Source organism: Pelophylax lessonae, assembly GCF_965119305.1.
Source record: "Pelophylax lessonae genome assembly, chromosome: 9".
Lineage (NCBI taxonomy): Eukaryota > Metazoa > Chordata > Amphibia > Anura > Ranidae > Pelophylax > Pelophylax lessonae.
Genome location: NC_138776.1, coordinates 80,382,497 through 80,405,085, shown reverse-complemented (window position 1 = coordinate 80,405,085; position 22,589 = coordinate 80,382,497). Strand labels below are relative to the sequence as shown.

At 43.5% G+C, this 22,589-nt stretch overlaps 1 protein-coding gene across 1 annotated transcript in view; it reads left to right on the top strand.

Annotated features, from left to right (window-relative positions):
- LOC309563618 (alpha-2-macroglobulin-like) overlaps nucleotides 1-22,589 on the top strand; it is a 215,610-nt gene that overhangs the window by 121,973 nt on the left and 71,048 nt on the right. Inside the window, exons 15-17 of the mRNA XM_082268122.1 lie at nucleotides 11,085-11,234; nucleotides 11,332-11,520; nucleotides 19,972-20,101. Of these exons, the coding sequence (XP_082124248.1) occupies nucleotides 11,085-11,234; nucleotides 11,332-11,520; nucleotides 19,972-20,101 (469 nt within the window). The remainder of the gene's footprint in view (nucleotides 1-11,084; nucleotides 11,235-11,331; nucleotides 11,521-19,971; nucleotides 20,102-22,589) is intronic.

Sequence of the window (22,589 nt, the reverse complement as noted above, 5' to 3'; positions counted from 1 at the left end):
ATAGCGGAATAGAAAATATGATCCCAAAAAAGTGTATGTATATCACACGTACACAACCACACTAGGCCCCAATTACTATTGTTTGTACCCCTAAAAGGCTAGGAGTAGGGGGAGTATGGAACAGGCAGCACCCTCAAACCTTCAGAAGTATGAGATGAACCCCAACAACTTGGAAAGGTGGATCTCTCTCACACGTACCAACACAGACTATCCCCCAATTTAACTGATCCCCAAAGGTTTTTGATTAAATAGCGGAATAGAAAATATGATCCCAAAAAAGTGTATGTATATCACACGTACACAACCACACTAGGCCCCAATTACTATTGTTTGTACCCCTAAAAGGCTAGGAGTAGGGGGAGTATGGAACAGGCAGCACCCTCAAACCTTCAGAAGTATGAGATGAACCCCAACAACTTGGAAAGGTGGATCTCTCTCACACGTACCAACACAGACTATCCCCCAATTTAACTGATCCCCAAAGGTTTTTGATTAAATAGCGGAATAGAAAATATGATCCCAAAAAAGTGTATGTATATCACACGTACACAACCACACTAGGCCCCAATTACTATTGTTTGTACCCCTAAAAGGCTAGGAGTAGGGGGAGTATGGAACAGGCAGCACCCTCAAACCTTCAGAAGTATGAGATGAACCCCAACAACTTGGAAAGGTGGATCTCTCTCACACGTACCAACACAGACTATCCCCCAATTTAACTGATCCCCAAAGGTTTTTGATTAAATAGCGGAATAGAAAATATGATCCCAAAAAAGTGTATGTATATCACACGTACACAACCACACTAGGCCCCAATTACTATTGTTTGTACCCCTAAAAGGCTAGGAGTAGGGGGAGTATGGAACAGGCAGCACCCTCAAACCTTCAGAAGTATGAGATGAACCCCAACAACTTGGAAAGGTGGATCTCTCTCACACGTACCAACACAGACTATCCCCCAATTTAACTGATCCCCAAAGGTTTTTGATTAAATAGCGGAATAGAAAATATGATCCCAAAAAAGTGTATGTATATCACACGTACACAACCACACTAGGCCCCAATTACTATTGTTTGTACCCCTAAAAGGCTAGGAGTAGGGGGAGTATGGAACAGGCAGCACCCTCAAACCTTCAGAAGTATGAGATGAACCCCAACAACTTGGAAAGGTGGATCTCTCTCACACGTACCAACACAGACTATCCCCCAATTTAACTGATCCCCAAAGGTTTTTGATTAAATAGCGGAATAGAAAATATGATCCCAAAAAAGTGTATGTATATCACACGTACACAACCACACTAGGCCCCAATTACTATTGTTTGTACCCCTAAAAGGCTAGGAGTAGGGGGAGTATGGAACAGGCAGCACCCTCAAACCTTCAGAAGTATGAGATGAACCCCAACAACTTGGAAAGGTGGATCTCTCTCACACGTACCAACACAGACTATCCCCCAATTTAACTGATCCCCAAAGGTTTTTGATTAAATAGCGGAATAGAAAATATGATCCCAAAAAAGTGTATGTATATCACACGTACACAACCACACTAGGCCCCAATTACTATTGTTTGTACCCCTAAAAGGCTAGGAGTAGGGGGAGTATGGAACAGGCAGCACCCTCAAACCTTCAGAAGTATGAGATGAACCCCAACAACTTGGAAAGGTGGATCTCTCTCACACGTACCAACACAGACTATCCCCCAATTTAACTGATCCCCAAAGGTTTTTGATTAAATAGCGGAATAGAAAATATGATCCCAAAAAAGTGTATGTATATCACACGTACACAACCACACTAGGCCCCAATTACTATTGTTTGTACCCCTAAAAGGCTAGGAGTAGGGGGGAGTATGGAACAGGCAGCACCCTCAAACCTTCAGAAGTATGAGATGAACCCCAACAACTTGGAAAGGTGGATCTCTCTCACACGTACCAACACAGACTATCCCCCAATTTAACTGATCCCCAAAGGTTTTTGATTAAATAGCGGAATAGAAAATATGATCCCAAAAAAGTGTATGTATATCACACGTACACAACCACACTAGGCCCCAATTACTATTGTTTGTACCCCTAAAAGGCTAGGAGTAGGGGGAGTATGGAACAGGCAGCACCCTCAAACCTTCAGAAGTATGAGATGAACCCCAACAACTTGGAAAGGTGGATCTCTCTCACACGTACCAACACAGACTATCCCCCAATTTAACTGATCCCCAAAGGTTTTTGATTAAATAGCGGAATAGAAAATATGATCCCAAAAAAGTGTATGTATATCACACGTACACAACCACACTAGGCCCCAATTACTATTGTTTGTACCCCTAAAAGGCTAGATGAGGAGTAGGGGGAGTATGGAACAGGCAGCACCCTCAAACCTTCAGAAGTATGAGATTGTGTTCACTGTACCCCACAAAGATTGAGTTCACTGCACCCCACAATGATTGTGTTCACTGCACCCCACAAAGATTGTGTTCACTGCACCTCACAAAGATTGTGTTCACTGTACCCCCCAAAGATTGTGTTCACTGCACCCCACAAAGATTCTGTTCACTGTACCCCACAAAGATTGTGTTCACTGCACCCCAAAAAGATTGTGTTCACTGCACCCCAAAAAGGATGTTGTTCACTGCACCCCAAAAAGGATGTTGTTCACTCCACCCCAAAAAGATTGTGTTCACTGCACCCCACAAAGATTGTGTTCACTGCACCCCAAAAAGATTGTGTTCACTGCACCCCAAAAATGATTTTGTTCACTGCACCCCAAAAAGGATTTTGTTCACTGCACCCCAAAAAGGATGTTGTTCACTCCACCCCAAAAAGATTGTGTTCACTGCACCCCAAAAAGATTGTGTTCACTGCACCCCACAAAGGATTTTGTTCACTGCACCCCAAAAAGATTGTGTTCACTGCACCCCAAAAAGGATGTTGTTCACTGCACCCCAAAAAGGATTTTGTTCACTGCACCCCAAAAAGATTGTGTTCACTGCACCCCACAAAGGATTTTGTTCACTGCACCCCACAAAGATTGTGTTCACTGCACACCAAAAAGGATTGTGTTCACTGCACCCCAAAAAGATTTTGTTCACTGCACCCCAAAAAGATTGTGTTCACTGCAGCCCAAAAAGATTGTGTTCACTGCAGCCCAAAAAGATTGTGTTCACTGCAGCCCAAAAAGATTGTGTTCACTGCAGCCCAAAAAGATTGTGTTCACTGCAGCCCAAAAAGATTGTGTTCACTGCAGCTCACACACAGAAAAATGGATGTGGATCACTGACACCTGCCTATCTCCAATCCCACACCACACAGCAATATCGATTGTAGTTTGTAGAACACAGTTTCCCTAAAATTCAGCAGACTCTGTCCCTAACAGGATTGAGAAGAGATCGTAGATCAGGAATGAGTGCAGACCCCACCCCCCACACAGCAATATCGATTGTAGTTTGTAGAAGACACTGACCCTATAATTCAGCAGACTCTATCTCTAAAATGCCTACAACTCGCCCTGCCTAAACACTCCGACCTGTCCCTCAATTCTATCCGGACACAAATGGTTTTTTCCTGCCTATCTTTCCCTAATCAGCAGCCAGCACGTTGATGTGTGCTCTGTCCCTGAATCTAAGCAGCATAATGACGCCGCTGCGGCTGCCTCGAACTTATAAAGACTTGGTCACATGCTTCAGACGGCCAATCACAGCTACTGAGACATTTGCAGGCATGGCTGGGATGGCTTAAGGCACACCAGTTAAACGATTGTTGATTGGCTGTTGAAAGCCCGCCATGAAAAGAGCGCCAAAGCATGCAAAACCCGGAAATAAAACGACCGAACACGGATTTTTACCCGAACATACAGTAAAGTGTCCGTGTCCGTGTTCGGGTACAAAAAATCCAATTATTCGGTACGAACACGAATAATACAGTCCGTGTTCGCTCAACACTAGAATAGACCTCTGGCCAGAAATTGCCCAGTATGCAAAGAAGCTGCTGGGCTGCCCTGAATCCAGCATACTTTCTGAATGGGCATTCAGTGCTGCCTGAGGTTTTGTGACAGATAAGAGAGCACATTTGTCCACAGACTCCGTGGACCGGTGGACATTTATCAAAATGAATCAGTCCTTGATTAGCAGCAGCTATCAAGCCCCTGATGCCGGTGTCTCTGATTAAGTGCTTCCCGGGATCTTGAATCTCTGAAAGACTGTCTACTGCCTAGCTTTGTGAGAGTCGATTTCATCTGGAAGAAAGATTTTGGTGTAGGTTTCATGGGCACAATTACCACCCAAGGACCAATTTTTTCTGCACTTGTTTGACAGGTGCATATCATTGCAATTTTTGACAGCAAGGCCAATTCTCGCTTTCATCATGAGGGTTATGGTGTGAAGGCACCACTGACACCCAAAGATCCATTTTTCTGCACCTGTTTGACAGGTGCATATCATTGCAATTTTTGACAGCAAGGCTAATTCTTGCTTTCATCAAGAGTACTTGTATAGAGTTACGGTGTGAAGACACCACCGACACCCAAAGACCGACTTTTGCACACATGTTTGACAGGTGCATATCATTGCAATTTTTTTAAAAACAAGGCCAGTTCTTGCTTTCATCAACAGTACCTGTATAGGGTTCTGGTGTGAAGGTACCACGGACACCCAAAGACCAATTTTTCTGTACCTGTTACTTCTACCCAAAGTCTGCAAAAGAGACACCAGAAAGTAAACAAAAAATCTCTAATCTTGTTCCGAGCGCACTCAATTGTAGTCTCATCATACAGACTGGCCCCCCAAGCCTTTGTTTATAAAATAAAGAAAGCTTGAATGGAAAATGTAATTTTTTTGGCTTTATAAATGTCATTATTGCTGCAGCTCTATTCACGGTACAGATGTGCTACATTACAGGCAGACTAAAAAGGACCCAAAAGGCACGACATTTAAAGGAATTTTTCATTTTTATTGTTATTTCTCATTTTGATGTTTTTTTTTTTTTAACCGCTTCCATACAGAGCAGTTAGACCCCCTTCCTGCCCAGACCAATTTTCAGCTTTCAGCACTCTCACACTTTGAATGACAATTGCTCAGTCATGCTACACTGTAACCAAACAAAATTTTTATCATTTTTTTCACACAAATAGAGCTTTCTTTTGGTGGTATTTTATCACAACTGGGGTTTTTTTTTCCGTGATATAAGCAAAAAAAGAGCAAAAATTTTGCAAAAAAAACACTTTTTTTTAGTTTCTATTATAAAATTTTGCAAAAAATTAATTTTTCTTCATACATTTGTGCCAAAATTTATACTGCTACATATCTCTGGTAAAATTAACCCAAATTAGTGTATATTATTTAGTCTGTGTGAAAGTTATTGAGTCTAGAAGCTATGGTACCAATTACTGAAAATTGATCACACCAGATGTACTGATGGCCTATCTCCTTTCTTGAGGCCCTGAAATGTCAGAACAGTACAAATACCCCCCAAATGACCCTTTTTTGTAAAGTAGACAGTCCAAGGTATTTAGTAAGAGGCATGGTGAGTTTTTTGAAGTTATAATTTTTTCCCACAATTCTTGGGAAAATGAAGAAAACATTTTTTTTTCTTTTTTTTTCCCAAAACGTTGTCAATTTATAAGCTATTTCTAACACATAGCATGTACACAGCAAAAATGACACCCCAAAATTCATTCTGCTACTCCTTCTGAGTATGGTGATACCACATGTGTGAGACTTTTACACAGCCTGGCCACAAAAAGAGACTCCACGTCCAAGTAGCACCATAAGGCGTTTTAGGAGCATAAATACACATAAAACTTTCTTACTACCTATCACACTTTTCAAGGCCCTAGAGCACCAATACAATGGAAAAGTCCACAAAATGACCCCATTTTGGAAAGCAAACACTCCAACGTATATTCTATGAGGCATTATGGGTCCTTTGAACATGTCATTTTTTTCCACAAGTTTTTGGAAAATGTGGGAAAAAAATAAAAACTTTTTTTTTTACACAAAGTTGTAAATTTATAGAATATTCCTAACACATAGCATGTACATAGCAAAAATGACACCCCAAAATACATTCTGCCACTCCTCCTGAGTATGGCAATACCACATGTGTGAGACTTTTTCACAGCCTAGCCATATAGAGGGGCCTACATCCAAGGAGCATCATCATGCATCCTAGCCACTTGCCTAGGCCTATTTTTGACATTTGGTGTTTACAAGCTAAAATCAGTTGTTTTTGCTAGAAAACTACTTAGAACCCCAAAACATTATATATTTTTTTTAGCAGAGACCCTAGAGAATAAAATGGAGATTATTGCAATATTTTTTATCACACCGTATTTGCGCAGCGGTCTTCCAAACGCAATTTTTTGGGAAAAAAATCACTTTTTTTAATTAAAAAATAAGAAAACAGTAAAGTTAGCCCAATTGTTTTCCATAATGTGAAAGATAATGTTACGCCGAGTAAATAGATACCCAACATGTCATGCTTCAAAATTGCGCACGCTCACAGAATGGTGACAAACTTTGGTACTTAAAAATCCCCATAGGCGACATTTTAAAAATTTCTACAGGTTGCTATCTTAGAGTTACAGAGGAGGTCTAGGGCTCAAATTATTGCTCTTGCTCTAACGATCGCGACGATACCTCACATGTGTAGTTTGAACACTGTTTACATATGTGGGCGGGGTTTCCGTATGCGTTCGCTTCTGCGCGCGAGCTCGCGGGGACAGGGCGCTTTAATTTTTTTTTTTTTTTTTTTTACTATTTATTTTATTTATTATTTTTTATTTTTACACTGTTTTTAAAAAAAAAAAAAAAATGATCATTTTTATTTCTATTACAAGAAATGTAAACATTACTTGTAATAGAAAAAGGCACGACAGGACCTCTTTTTTGTGAGATCTGGGGTCAAAAAGTCCTCAGATCTCACAAATACACTAAAAGATAGAAAAAATTAAAAAAAAAAAATTAAAAAAAAATTAAATAAAATGAAAAAAAAAAAGGGACCTTTAAACTGGTTGCTAGGCAATGACGTTTGCCGTAGCTACGGTCCTCCAAGACCATAGAGTCAAGTGAGGGCAAGCTTGCCCTCACTCGACATCCTGTCTGTGAGGATCTGGGACCAGATCGTTTTCCCCGCTGCCGGCGGGTCCGGTAAACGGGGAAAAGGACCAGAATGCAGCGGGAGGGGGGGGGCACCTCTTCCGCCACCCCGGAAGGGTGATCCCGCGGCGAATCCGCCGCTGGGACCACCCTTATCGGAAAGCCAACCGTCCACCGTTTAAAAAAATACCAGGGTTATGGCAGCTATCTGCTGCCATAACACCGGTATTTAGGTTTAAACGGACGACGTATATAAACCTTTTTGGACTTGGACATGGTGGCTGTATGAAGGGTGACAGGTACTCGGGTACTTTGCTGGGCAGGTGACAGGTACTCTGGTACTGATGAGCAAGTGGCAGGTACTCGAGTACTCCGATAGGCAGGTGACAGGTACTCGGGTACTCTTATGGGCAGGTGACAGGCAGGTGATAGGTACTGATGAGTATTACTGATACTGATAGATGATACTGATACTATACTGATGATGGGTACGGATGATCAGTACTGATACTAATAGGTGATAGGTACTGATGGGTACTGATGAGTACTGATGAGTAGTGATGGGTAATGATGAGCAGGTGGCAAGTACTCGGGTACTTCAGGTGTCAGGTACTCTGATGAGCAGGTGGAAGGTACTCGGGTACTCTGTTGGGTAGGTGACAGGTACTTGGGTACTCTGATGGGTAGGTGACAGGTACTCGGGTACTCCGATGACGGGTACTCAAAGTACCAGAGTACCTGTTGTCAGAGTACCCGAGTACCTGTCATCAGAGTACCCGAGTACCTGTCATCAGAGTACCCGAGTACCCGTCATCAGAGTATCCGAGTACCCGTCATCAGCGTACCCGAGTACCTGTCATCAGAGTACCCGAGTACCCGTCATCAGAGTATCCGAGTACCTGTCATCAGCGTACCCGAGTACCTGTCATCAGAGTACCCGAGTACCTGTCATCAGAGTACCCGAGTACCTGTCACCAGCCCATCAGAGTACCTGTCATCAGAGTACCCGAGTACCTGTCATCAGAGTACCCGAGTACCTGTCATCAGAGTACCCGAGTACCTGTCATCAGCCCATCAGAGTACCCGAGTACCTGTCATCAGAGTACCTGATGGGCTGGTGACAGGTACTCGGGTACTTTGATGGGCTAGTGACAGGTGCTCTTTATTGGGGGGGGGGCAATCAGTGTGTTTAGGGTGCACTGTAGTTGGTAACTAGCTGTTACCACAATCTCCTCCTCACACAGGATCAGTGTGTGAGGAGGAGAACACGGTGACAGCTAGTTACCGTGTTCTCTGATGACATTTGTGACCGGCTGTGATTGGACACAGCCGGTCACGTGGTAAAGAGCCAATTTCATTGGCTCTTTACCTAGATCGGGGATCGACTCTGTCCGAGGGACGAGCCTCGTCCCCGATCACCGCTCTGCGCGCCCCCGGGGGCGCGCATTAAGGAAGGAACGAGCGGCTCACGCTGGAGCCGCTCATGTGATCGGCTGTGATTGACACAGCCGATCACGTGGTAAACAGCCAATTTCATTGGCTGTTTACCTTGATCGGGGTTGGGCTCAGTCCGAGGGACGAGCCTCACCCCCGATCGCCGCGCTGCGCGCCCCCGGGGGCGCGCAGTAGCGGGGAGATCCGGGCGCCGTCATATGACGTCCGCCCGGATCGAGAAAGGATTTGTGCCGACGTCATTTGACATGACGCGGTACGGAAGGGGTTAAGCATCAGTAAATCACTGCTCATTTAAAAATTATGCTTTTACAAACTTGTTTTCATTGATACATGTCCCCCAGGGCAGTACCTGGACCCCCTAACCTTTGTATGCCCAGTTACTTGCATATAAGCCTTCAAAATGGGCAATTTAAATTTTTTAAGTTCGGGTCCTATAGACATTTAACCTCCCTGGCAGTGTGATTATGTCAGCATTTTTGTACTAAAAGTGGTACACAGTTTTGCATGGAAATATGCTGTTTTATATTTTAGGCCTGTAATTCTTAGGAATAACACAAAATCAAAAATTATAATATAATAATAATACATTTCATCAAATACTTCATTTTTTTGTGGAAATATTTCATTATGAGGGAGAATCTGTACTCCTACATGACGTGCCAAAGAATGGAGTGGCAAGTAATGTATTGGTTATCCAATACCACTTCTACAGGGGTTTCCCCACCACTCCCTGAAGAATTATTAGGCCCAAAAATTTCCAAATTATATCTTTGGTCACTGGTTCCCACTTTCTGCATCTTGCACACTTTCGATGCGTAGCCAATTGTTGCTCTTTGTACCGGTTTGTCTCGGTAACTATTTTTTTCAATAACCTCATTGGTCAGAAATAATTGTAGGTATGCCAAGGGGTTGTCATGGTCAACGTCAGCTTTCATACCAGGTGCTCCAGTAAATGGGAATCTTGGGGGCTCTGCCTGATCTGTACCGCAGTCAATAGAGCACCAAGTTTGCACATTGCTGAGCTCAGTCGCAGAATCGTCGCTGTCCTCACTTTTAGTACCTGATGACGAATTTTCCCACGAACCGCTATCGTTCAGTTCTTCAAATAATTCTGATTCACGTGGCGGTTGACCGGTAATACACCACGTAGGTGCTCTGGATACCAATATGCAATCGATTATGACCATGGGATGGTTTCTTATGCACGTTATCACTCATGCGTGTTATTGTTATTCTTGCATGTGATGCAGCATGTGTTCATATTGTGTTTATTAATATGCTTGATATTTTTTTTTTTTTTTTAGTTTCATCGGAATTGAACTTCCCTACTGTTGGCATTTTCATGTTGAAAAATTCAATAAAAAGATTGATACAAAAAAAAAATAATTCTGATTCACCATTGCTGTTTTCCTGGTCATCCAAAAGCGCTTTTGAGCTAAAGAATGCTTTTTGGACGCCATGGATGTTCTCAATTTTCCAGGCACAAAGTACCGCAAAAAGTACAGGCAGGGCACTGGAAAAGCCACTAGGTGAAAACCTGTGGTAAAATGGCATGATACAAAGTTGTAATCCTAACAGATTGCACTGTATCATGTCATTTGTTTTATTTATTTTTTTAATCTCCTGCCGGTTCCACCCCCCTGCGTCGCGGCGCTCGCAGGGAAGGGAACTGGAAGACAGGTGCTGGCATCGGCCGAGCACACAGCAGGAGAACAGCAGGAGGACAGCGGGAGGATGGCTGGAGGATGGCAGGGAAGGACGGCGGGGGGATCGCAGTGGAAGGTAAGTGTGATTGTGGGGTAATCCCGAGTGTGGCTCGGGGTTACCGCTTTTGGCACTGTATATTAACCCCGAGACACACTCAGGAATACCGCTAGGGAGGTTAATGGGGTTTGCTATTTGGTTCCGAGCTTTTGCGATGTTCTAAAGTTCTGCCGTGAACCGAACAGGGGTTCGTTCAGCCCATCTCTTGTTTCAAACTCTAGATGCAGATGCTGATTCCATAGAAAATACTAATGCACCTGGCTGTTTCTTAGATCACCAAGCAAGAGGTGTAGGGTGGCTTTACAGGTTTTAATTAGCACTAAACTGTCCCTTTGTGGTGAGCAAGTAGAGTATTCCGCCCTGCTGCTTCTCCTCTATTCAGCTCTACACCCCAGCATAGGAGTCCCCTCCAGGCAACTGGATTCTGGACTCTGCTATTTTGCTGCCAGGCTCCAGAATATGTATGGCCTATTTACCCACCTTCTTGGCCATCCCCACCCAGGGATTGGAGGAGACTCCATAAATATTCAGGCCTAATCTCTGCTCCTCCACCCTCCAAGTTCTAGAGCTCTCCAGCAGTTCCAGGAGCCAGGGGGGAGGTAACAGAGACTCAGCCCTTGGAGCTCTGAACAGCTCAACAACAGTTAAAAGTTAAAACTTCATTTTTCTGCTCTGTTAACCTGTAGGTGCTACACATAAAATGCATAAAGGTAAAAAACCTTCGGCCTTTAGAACCACTTTAATACTCTGTGCTACTGTTTTATCTCCTTGACAGGTATCAGTCGGCTTCTCACCGGATGAGGTCCTCCCAGGTCTGGATGTGTCTCTCCAGGTTCAGGCTGCTCCTGGCTCTCTCTGTGGCCTCAGGGTGGTGGATCAGAGTGTGGTGTTAATGAAACCAGACCAGGAGCTGACTGCAGACAAAGTAAGTGTTAAATCTTCAAATTTGATAGCTGTCATTTTCTTTTAGCCAGACTTTACTGCAATTTTTTTTTAATTTTTCCATAAATACTTTTGTTAAGGTTTATAATCTATTTCCATTCCGGGATGATGGAAGATATGACTATCGCATCAAAGAATATGAAGGCCCTTGTCCGTATTATCCCTTTAATTTTCCTTCACAATTGAGACCCATTGACCGCCCATTTATGCCCCGCTGGGGTCCACATTTTCTCGGTGAACAGGATGTGGATGTGTACAGCTTATTTGAGGTAGATATACACACAAACATAAAGTCAAAACTATAAACTGTTTAAAGAAAATTACATATTATTCCATGTTGTTTTATTTAACAAAATTAATGAAGCAAAGAAACAGTTTTATAGTATATATGCTTAGAAAAAAAAAAAAGCTGTAAGATAAATACCACACTTAAAGTGGTTGTAATACCTTACATATACCCAGTGAAGTGACTGGCTTTAGGTGATACACAGAGGTGAAACAAATCATTCTACATAAGTAGTTCCTGCTTATCTGTGTCATCTGTCATGTACAGCCTTCTAAAACACAGATTTTCTCAGCAGCACAAAAGGGGTTGCTGGGGAATGGGAGGGGGGGGTAAAGTCAACCACTGCAGAGCTCATTGTGGAGAGCTCTGAGCCCTGAATAGAGGAAAGGGGCACATCCCCTTCACACAGTACACAGGGAACATGCACAGTTGTGTTCTTATTTCATGTCTGAGGTTTACAACCACTTTAAGACCAATTTGTTGTTGCTGTAATCATCCAATGGTATATCCATCTCCACATATACCTATAAACTAAGGGGACAAGATTTTTAAAATGAAATCCAGGGACATATTTTTATTTTTTTATTTTTTTTTATTGGTAAATGGCACAGGACTGCATAATACACAGAACGCTGGGCACAGGACTGCATAATACATAGAGCGCTTCGCACAGGACTGCATAATAAGCAGAGCGCTGGGTACAGGACTACATAACACACAGAGCCTTGGGTACAGGACTGCATAATACACAGAGTTCTGGGCACAGGACTACATAATAAACAGAGCACTGGGCACAGAACTACATAATACACAGAGTGCTGGGCACAGGAGTACATAATACACAGAGCGCTAGGCACAGAACTACATATTATACAGAGCGCTTGGCATAGGACTGCATAATACACAGATCGCTGGGCACAGGACTACATAATACACAGAGCACTTGGCACAGGACTCCATAATATACAGAGCGCTGGGCACAGAACTGCATAATACGCAGAGTGCTGGACACAGGACTGCATAATACGCAGAGTGCTGGGCACAAGACTGTATAATACACAGAGTGCTGGGCACAGGACTGCATAATACACAGAGCGCTGGGCAGAGGACTGCATAATACACAGAGCGCTGGGCACAAGACTACATATTACACAGAGCGCTGGGCACAGGACTACATAATACACAGGAGGCTGTTAGGCATAGAGTGTGGGGTTCAGAGGTTTACTATGCAGAGAGGACACTTCTGCCCCCACATTCATAGCTCACCTCTGCACCCTTCTCTCACAGATTATCTCTGTAGCCACCTCTTACCCCTTCCCCCATGACAGCTAAACTCTCAATCTCTCAATGCAGCTGCATCAGCTCTGACCCCTGCTCCCCCACTGCTCTCACCTGTGAACAAAAAGACCCCCCCCCCCTGCTCACCTCCCAATCTCAGCCCTCCACACAGTCAATTTTTGGCTCTGCCTCTCCTCCAATGAACAGCAGCAGGAGCGGCAGTGAGATTGTCCAGCAGGGGGCATTGGCATCCAAGCTACCAGGCTGTTTCTCAGCCAGCATCTATGTTAATCTGGCCCTAAATCCAGGGACAAAACCGGGGACAGACTAGCTCCAGGGACAGTGTCTTCAGTCTGGGGACTGTCCCCTGAAACCGGGGATGTCTGGTCACCCTACTATAAAGTGTAGTAGTAGTATTGTGTACATATCCTATGTTTGTGAGTATATTGTAAGCTACCTTCTTTGATTTTAATAAACTTTTTTAGTAGTAATGCACAAGGTTGGTGCGCCCTTCGCTTGTCATTTTAACCCTACTATAAACATCACTTGGAGACCAGCAATAGTAATACCAGTGCAGTGTGAAACATATCATCAATGAGGTCATACTACTTAAATATTTTAGGATGAGTTTTGCCTGCAGAAAAGCTTGAGTACCGAGCTTCTCAGGTCATGGGCCCAACGGCAAGTTTTCTTGCATGCATACATAAGACCCCTGTCACACTTAGGCGCTTTTCAGACGTTTTTGCGCTAAAAAAAAGTGCCTGCAAAGCTCCTGAAAATCTATTTTCATTAAAATCAATGAATGCTTTCACACTGGGGGCGGTGCGCTGGGGTTGATGAAAAAACCCCTGCAAGCAGCATCTTTGGAGCATGTTTGGAGTGTTAAAAAAAGCACTTCAAAAGCGCCCCTCTCCATTGAAATGAATAAAAAGTGCCTGAAAAGCACACAAAAAGTGCTTCAAAAGCACCTCAAAATGGTTCTTTTGAGTCACGTGGCCTTCAAAAAAGCGCACCGCTAACACCTCAAAAGCGCTTGAAAAGGGCCCTGCATTCTATGGGCAGTTTTCAAGCCCCTTCAGTGTGAAAGCAGCCTAAGACCCCTTTTACACTTGTGCAACCTAAAAGCCACGCAATTTTTTGCCGCAACTTTGACGTGATTTTGACACGACTTTGACTGGACTTGCCTGTGTAATTTTGAGGTCTATAGACCTCAAGTATTATTAAAGTCGGACCAAAGTAGTGTAAGAATTACTTTGAAGTCGCTGGGACTAGAAGTCGCACAGATATGAATGGTACTCATTGGAAATCATTGGGTACAATTGTCAAGTGACTTTGCGGGCCCCAAGTCGCAGGACAAGTTGCACAAGTGTGAAAGGGGCCTTAAACAGAACTCAATGCTTGATCACTGTTTATCATGAATTACTTAGACCCCTTTCACTAAAAAAAAGGGCCTTAAAAGCGACCCTCTTCATTGAAATAAATAGGAAGCGCCTGAAAATCACACAAAAAGAGATTCAAAAGCGCCTCAAAATAATTATTTTGAGTCACATGACCTTAAAAAAAAATATCATACCACGAACGCCTCAAAAGCGCCTGCCGTTTTATGGACAGTTTTCAAGCTCCTCAGTGTGAAAGCAGCCTTAATCAGCCAGTGCATCGCGAAACAAACCAACCAGCCATTTTAAAGAGGAAGTAAATCCTCCTCTGCAACTTTTACCTATAGGTAAGCCTATGATAAGGCTTACCTATAGGTACTGTAAATATCTCCTAAACATGTACCGTTTAGGAGATATTTACCTTACATGCAGCCAGTGACGTCACTGGCGCATGCGCTCTGAAGGAACGGCCGCTGGTGCCGTTCTTTCAGAGCCCCGTGCCGTGACCGTCGGCTCCCGAACGCGGGAGTGACGTCACTGCTGCTCCGGCCAATCAGATGCCCGGATGCCGCGATCCCAGAAGACGGGCGACTGGACATGTCGCCCGTCATACAGGTAAGCGTGCGGCACGGCGGGGGCTCATTCTAAGGTAAGTATTTCATAATGAGCTAGTATGCAGTGCATACTAGCTCATTATGTGTTTCTCTTTCAGGTTGCAAAAAAAAATCTACACTTACTTTTTGTAATCCTTATGCTGCTAACATTAGTAAACAGATAGGAAAGTATATAATATTTACTTGTTTCAAACTTTTTTTATTTTTCTTCAGTTACTTCCTGTTTTTCAGGCCTAGGCAAATAATGTCACACATCGCATGAATCTTTACGACGGGAGGAGAGGTTTTCTCAGCTAACCACACCTTCCTGCCTGCATGTCTGATCTAAGGGCAGATAGATTCCAGGAAGTAAATGATACATAACCCATCTGCCCTTACTCAAGATGGCCATGGCCAGAAATGCTAGAAGGTGTTTTTTAAATGATTTCTCAACAAAATAAAACATGGGGACATGAATGGATGAGTTAGGTTGCTTTGAAAAAGAATACTAGTTTCATGGTCACCAAAAAATGCTCCAAACCGTCAACTACAAAAGCTGAGGCCTAGCTCACTTTCAGTTTGTATACCACTTTAGTTCCTCCAATCCCTCCATCCAATCACAGCTGTAAATACCCCCATAAGCATCTCTACCCTCCAGACTCAGTAGTACATACGGGGAAGGGAGGAGAAAAGAGAGTGAAGGTGTGGGAAAGGGGACGAGTGTCTCAGAAAAGATAAAAGGTAAAGAAAGGTAAGGGGAGAGAGGAAAAAAGGGTGGGGGGAGGGGCTCTACGATTAAGTCCCACTTGGTGGTGAAATTCAGGCAAATATTCGGGCCTAAATCACACCTGAACTAGTAAACAGACAGGCACTGGACCCCTGGCACGAACCCACAGCCGCACATATGTGAGCCTGGCCTTAAAGTCTTTTTGGACAATATTAATTCTTGATTTGTTTTTGCGCTTCACTCTTTTGTTATTGAGTAATGAGCATTGAGCTATATCAGCAATGAACAGTATCAACAGTGGTGAATAATCCCACAGTAATTCCTCAGCCGTCAGTAGTCAGTAAACATCTCAGAGTGCACTCTGTATATTTATATATATTGCTATGTAAATCCAAAACTAGCATAGAGGCACTCATGGGATGAATTAAAGAGGAGACTGTGAGCCAGACCTTCTCGTCCAACATCAGTGCCTGACGTCACAAATGCGCTTCTGGAAGAATGGTCAAACATTCCCATAGACACACTCCTAAACCTTGTGGACAGCCTTCCCCAAAGAGTTGAATCTGTTATAGCTACAAAGAGTAAGCCAACTCCATATTGAACCCTACGGTCTAAGACTGGGATGACATTAAAGTTCATGTGCATGTAAAGGCAGGTCCCAATACATTTGGTGATATAATGTACAGTATATGGCTCCTGACTTGCAATCTTAAGCTGGCTAATCAGTGAGGCCCAATCTTTAAGGTGGTGCACATTTGTACCATCATTTTAAACTCTGCATTCAGATTTATGGCTACTAAATGCATAGCTCCCAACTGTGCCTGATTTGGAGGGACTGTCCCTGATTTAGAACAAAGTCCCTCTTTTCCTCTTTCTAGTGTCACCATTGGAAGATTTAACCTATATTCCTGTTTTGGGGACATCTTAAAATGTGGGATTTACCTTTATTTTCACTTTCAGTGATAATGGTAAACAGGACAAATAGAGGGGGGGGGGGTGAATATCCCTTTTGCAGACATAGACAGCAATACAAACCTGACAGGTGTTTGAATCCCTCTCCACTCTATCCAAAATAAAAATAAAAGTTTGGCCTTTAGGCCCCTTTCTCACAAGCGAACCCCATCGGACAATCTATTGCCCTTTATGGAGCAGCAGATGTCAATGTACATGTGTCCGTTGACACCCACCGACATCCGATCCTATCCACTAAAAACAGACAGATGGAGATCTGTTTGCCCCCGGTTTGGGGATCAGATGACAGTCAGATGGAAACGGACAGGTGGTGCATTTCCATCCGACCACCGGTAGAGGAAAATGGGCTGTATGTGTGTGTGGGCTGTGTCCACTATGCAAAGGCAGAGCGGACACAGACCTGTCATCCACCTGCTCAGTAAGCATCAGTGTACAGATTCCCCAATGAGCAGGCAGATCCGCTGGTGGAGTTTGCCTGTCTGAAAGGGGCCTTAGTTATACTTTATTCTTTCCGTACTCCATCCAAAACTATAAATAAAATGTTTTGGCTATACTTACACTTTACTTTTTGTTTTACTAAAATGTTACTTCACAGTTGAAGTGCAGGCCCCTTGACAGTCCCACTAGTTTGTCACAGGTTCTCTTCCCATTAAGTGCCGGTTCACATGTATGCGATCACAGAGATCGCATGTAATTCGAAGCTCACTGTTCCTAAAATTACATGCGATGTCTGTGCGGTGCAAATTCAGCCATACAGTTTGTATGGCTAAATTCGCACTGCAATCGCTCTAAACACGCGCAGGACCCTTTTTTTGGTCTGCAGCAGAATCGGATCGCATGGTGGTTTACACTAGTGTGATGCGATTCTGTGCGAACTGTCAGATCGCACTGCGATATGCGATCTGATCTGGTGGTGACGTTAACCTTTAATTGACACCCCCAGGGTATTGCATATGGCAGTGTGAACTGCCTGTGCTGCGGATGCAATGCGGGAACACGCTGTATATTCACAGCGTTCCCGCATCACATAAATGGGAACCGGCACTTAGTGTACAAAGAAGCCAGGCACCCAACAGCACAGACAGTCTCACAACTTGGTGACCAGACTTAGGATTTCTTTGCATTCAAGTTGAACTTTGTTGGGGTGTCTCCATCCAATACCTGCCAGACACGTCTCCAATGATTTCCCATACCAGATCCCCAGTAAAATTACTTGATTACTTGATGTTGGCTCCAGTTGTTTTGTTCAAAAATAGTCCCCCAGCTCCCACTGATCTGGGACCTCGATGAACTCCTGTATTTTCAGCTACACTGCCCAGAAAGGCAGCAGGTCTTCAGATTGGGGTCTTCTCCCTCTGGACAAGAACCCTGCTGCTCCAGGCCCCAGACTATTTATGCACTCTGCATCCACCTTCTTGAGACCCAGAACAGGCAAAAACTATCACACACAGCTCCAATGATTACCAAGGAGCTGAAGAAATAAGTTTATCTGAACCTTTCTAGCAACCTATTCTAGGAGGGTGCTATACTATGTTTTAAAATCAGTCACTTTTTAAAACTAGGGATCAACCGATTATCGGCAAAGCCAATATATCGAGGGGCAATACGCACTTTACCCAATATATCGGAATCGGCCCCGGAGGTTACCGATATTGTCGATATTTCGGGAAAGTGCTTGTACCGGAGTGATGCCTGCAGCTAGAGGCATCACCCCGGTACAGGCATCCATAGCCGATTGTTGGCTGTCTTGTAATGACAACCGATGCAGCTGAGAAGCCGCTCGACTGTCATTACAAGAAGTGGGAGGGGAAGTCTCTCCCCCTCCCACCGCCTTCGGCGGCTCGCCCAGGTCTCCCGGCCCACCGGGAGACCCGGGCAACCAGCCTGAATGGACGTCGAAGACCTGATCAAAGCCGCATTCGGCTCTGATCGGGTACTGTCTGGCTCCAGATTTAAAAAAATTACAGCATTCAAAACAGCCAAGCTTGGCGTTTTGAATGCTTTTAAGTGCAGAGGAGGGGTTTGGGGTCTTTTAGACCCCCAGATCTCTCCACAAAAGTACCTGTAAAAAAGATATGTACAAAAATATTGGGTCCATATCGGCCGATACCGATATGCATTGGCCAAAATATCGGTATCAGTAACGAAAAACCTGTATCGGTCAATCATTACTTTAAACCTATTGATTAGGGGGGGAATGTTCACATTATTAACAAGCGGTGCTAACAGGAACACATTTTCTTATCTCCCTTAATTCCACTCCACACAGAGAACCAGAACCGTTCACTCTTCACAGTGACTCAATGATGGAGAAACACTTGCCAATCTAATTGGGGCTGTACGTCTGAGGTCAGGGAAGCCCAGGAATGTAGATATCATGAAAGGATCCTAGAGGATTTAAAATAAATTATAAATAAACAGCTGCAGCACAGTAAACTGTAGCAGTTTACAGTGCGGCAGCGGTCCATTCCAGCTGCAGGGGGCAGTGTGTTCCACGATTAAGCGCATCACACAGCTCCTTTTTTTTGTACAACCTTTATTTGAAGTGCACAAAAGTGACACTTTATTCATGTCACCCACAACAAAAATTACAGGTTCTGCTTAAGGCTCCACCAGGTCCTCTTGCATGGCAAACCGCTAAGAGTACCACGTATCCAACTCTCAACGTGCATATGTATATCCTTCTTCCCTCTGTGGTGGAGGGTGGTAGATTGGCATCCTTTCACTATTATATAGATAGCTCCATATGAGCACTTTTTGACCTTGTTTCATCATGCACAGCAAGGCTATGCCAAAAAAAATGTGTGCATGTTTAGTGACTAAACGATTTTAATGTGTGTATGTTTTATCGTTGTTGTACACTAAACATTGACTTTTTTTTTTATGAACGATTTGCAATTTCCTGTGTTTTGCTAACATAAAACAATTTTTTTCCTTGTGTTAGAGCAGTGACCTGCGTTTTCCAGTACCGAAAAACACTGGTCACTGCTCCATGTGTAAATTGTCACTAGGGCAGTGAATTAGATGCCTAAAGGTAATTTGAAAGCTGCAGGGGATATGGTCAATAAAAGGCCTAGGAAGTGGATGGAATGGAGGAGACAGTCGAACTGTATAAGGTGGAGGGATTATTAGGTAATATGGCAGGCTTTCCTGGAAAGGCACATTTAGGAACCATTCAACACATTCAGGTTTACTGAAAAGTCTGAAAAAAGGAAGAGCATTTTACAGAAATAGGGAAGCACAGAAAAAGCTCTGGATGCTGGAGATGGGGGGTGTGATAAGAGATCATTCCAATTCCATCTAATATCTGTAGCTAAATGTACTCACTAATATGTTATAATAGACCAAGCTTTGTATAAAATGTCAAATTATCCCAGGTTGCTATCCAAAATGTCATTGTTTTAAGACAATGTCCATATCTCAGAATGCTGTTCACAATGTCCTCATAGTGCAATCTCATTTTTGTATTTTTTTTTTATAAACTACAGGGATTACAATTAAAAATACTAACAAGTGCAGCAATTAGGAAACCCATGGATTGTCCCGAATATGGATTTGGACGTTACAGATTAATTGGGCAAGCAGGACCCGCAGGACCTGGAGGACCAATGATACTGGGTAAGTTTCTGTTTATGTTTATGTCTGATTCCTGAAGGTAAGGGAGGAGAGGTGTAAGGCCTACCACAGCCCTCATCTAAAGCTCATTTGTAGGCAGGGCCTAGGGCTGGGTCACCCCATCTGGGAGAAATCATACACACCCTCCAGAAAATTGTATAGTTTCTTGGATATTGTTAGACAATTAATAGAAATAAATGCAATTAGTTGTTTCAGATACTGGTAACCAAGAAACACACTTTGTGCATACCTCAACTTTTTTGAGATGAGAACGAGAGAAACCTATTAGCAAACCTATGTAGGCATAGGACACACCCCCTGCCACACCCCCTTAAAGGAGAACTATACAAAACAAAGGATTTGTTTGTAGCGCACCCCCTCAGGAGCCGCAAGTAGAATGGAATCCCCCGCCTTGCACAGCCGGGCACACCGAATTTCCACAGGCACTTCGAGTCAAAGAACAGTCGATGACTTTGTGGTTTTTTTTTTTTGTTATTGAGGGTAATAAACTTGAATAGGGATGGGAGGTTATGGAATGCTCAATTGATTCCAAACAAATTTCAGGGACAACTCTTTCTATATACAGTCCTATATACAGCTCCTCTTCTTCCTTCAGCACGTTCTTGCTTGCAGAACCCAGCTATATCACCCTGTAGTAATTTTGTAGCAAAGGCCCATTACAAGCAGGGACTCGCAGCCCCTATACTTGAAGAACAGGGTGAAACAGCACACACTTTTCCAGCACTTCCTCTCTGTGGCCACTGATCCCAGCACCACTTCTTCAGGCACTGCCAACCCATCTGGCTGCGGCTGCCTCTTTCACTAGCCCTCCAGGTTAACTTCTCCCCACAGTCATCCAGGCTGAAACTCACCAGCCCACCCGGCTGACTCTCAGGAGATTTCCCAGATGTGCTGACCTACTCCCGCTGTGCTCTCCTTGCTCCCGTGCCTCCAGGAAGGGTGTCCTCAATGTGTTGTGGGCGGTCCTTCCAGCACCTGAGCCCCAGTCCAAGGTCAACTCCCCCAAACTGGGGGGGCACCCTCAAGGGCCACCGACAGCCTCCACCGCACTCCATCTTCCACCAACTGCCCCTGCTGACATGACTCATGTCTATTTATGAGATGAGACGAGCTGCCCCTTTCCAGCCCCTTTTCGCTGAGGATTGGTCAGGCTCTTCATAAATATGCATGGCAGCACCTTCTCACTCCCACTCTCCAGTTCTGGAAGTTTCTACCAACTGCCAAACCAGGGGGAAGTTCTAGAGAGAGCTGCCAGATGAGTAATCCAGCCTCCCTGAGTCTCTAAACCTTGACCCAGATTCACAATGAAGGGTCGGCCTCTCAGTGAAGCCAATTTACCTACACTAACAGCTAAGCTATTCACCCTAGCACACTAGCTAGAGGGTGCTACAAGTTAAACCCACAAGTGCTTTTTTTACCACTACTATTCCTTTACACTAAAATAAATATTAATCAGAGTAAAACCACAGTATTAGTAAAAATAGCAACAAAAACAAAGGTCGCAAGCAATCAGTGTTGACACATTACACCAGTGAATATACAATAAATCAAAAAGAAAAAGTGACTCAAATCATAAATCAAACAAATAAGATGAAGTATCACTTTAGGTGGTAAATCAATATTGTGAATCGTGCAAACAATTGTGCATTGAAACAGATCGCAATAATAAATGATAAATGACACTGTGAAATAAATGATCACCAATAATAAATGATAATGCAAAGTGCAATTGCAAACAAACTAAGAAGAGTCCCAAATAAAGTCCTTAAATAACAAGGAAAGGGTGCTGAAAATGTCCCAATCATTTTTTTTTGTGCTGTGTTCAAACAGTGAAATAGTGCTTCACACCACTCCATTCATTAAGGTGCTCTCAGTGACTGGTGCTCTTTAAGCAGCTCACCTCAAAGATAGACTCCTATAGAGTCAAACAAGCATCAGTAGAATAAACATAGACAGCCTCTTATTATTATTATTATTATTATTATTATTATTATTATTATTATTATTATTGATTTATTGTATATTCCTTTACACTGACTTACACTGACACTACAGAAAGGTTTAGCACTGGGAAACACTTTTTGAAAGGTAAATAGTGCAATTTATATACAACTACATAGATCGGACTAAAATTTGGGACATGTGAGGAGTAGGGTTGAGCGGACACCTAGATGTCCGTGTTCGACGGGTTCGGCCGAACTTTAAAAAAAAGTCCGGGTCCGTGTCCCGGACTTTTACCGAACTTTTCCCGGACACCGAACCCCATTGAAGTCAATGGGGACCCGAACTTTAAGGCACTAAAATGGCTCTAAAACACCAAAGGAAAGGGCTAGAGTGCTGCAAATGGCAGCAAAACGTAATTAAGAGCATGGCAAGTGCTCTGCAAACAAATGTGGATAGGGAAATAACTTAAAACAACAAAAAAAAACAGAAAAATAAAACAATGTTCTTCTTCATCTCTGAAGGACGA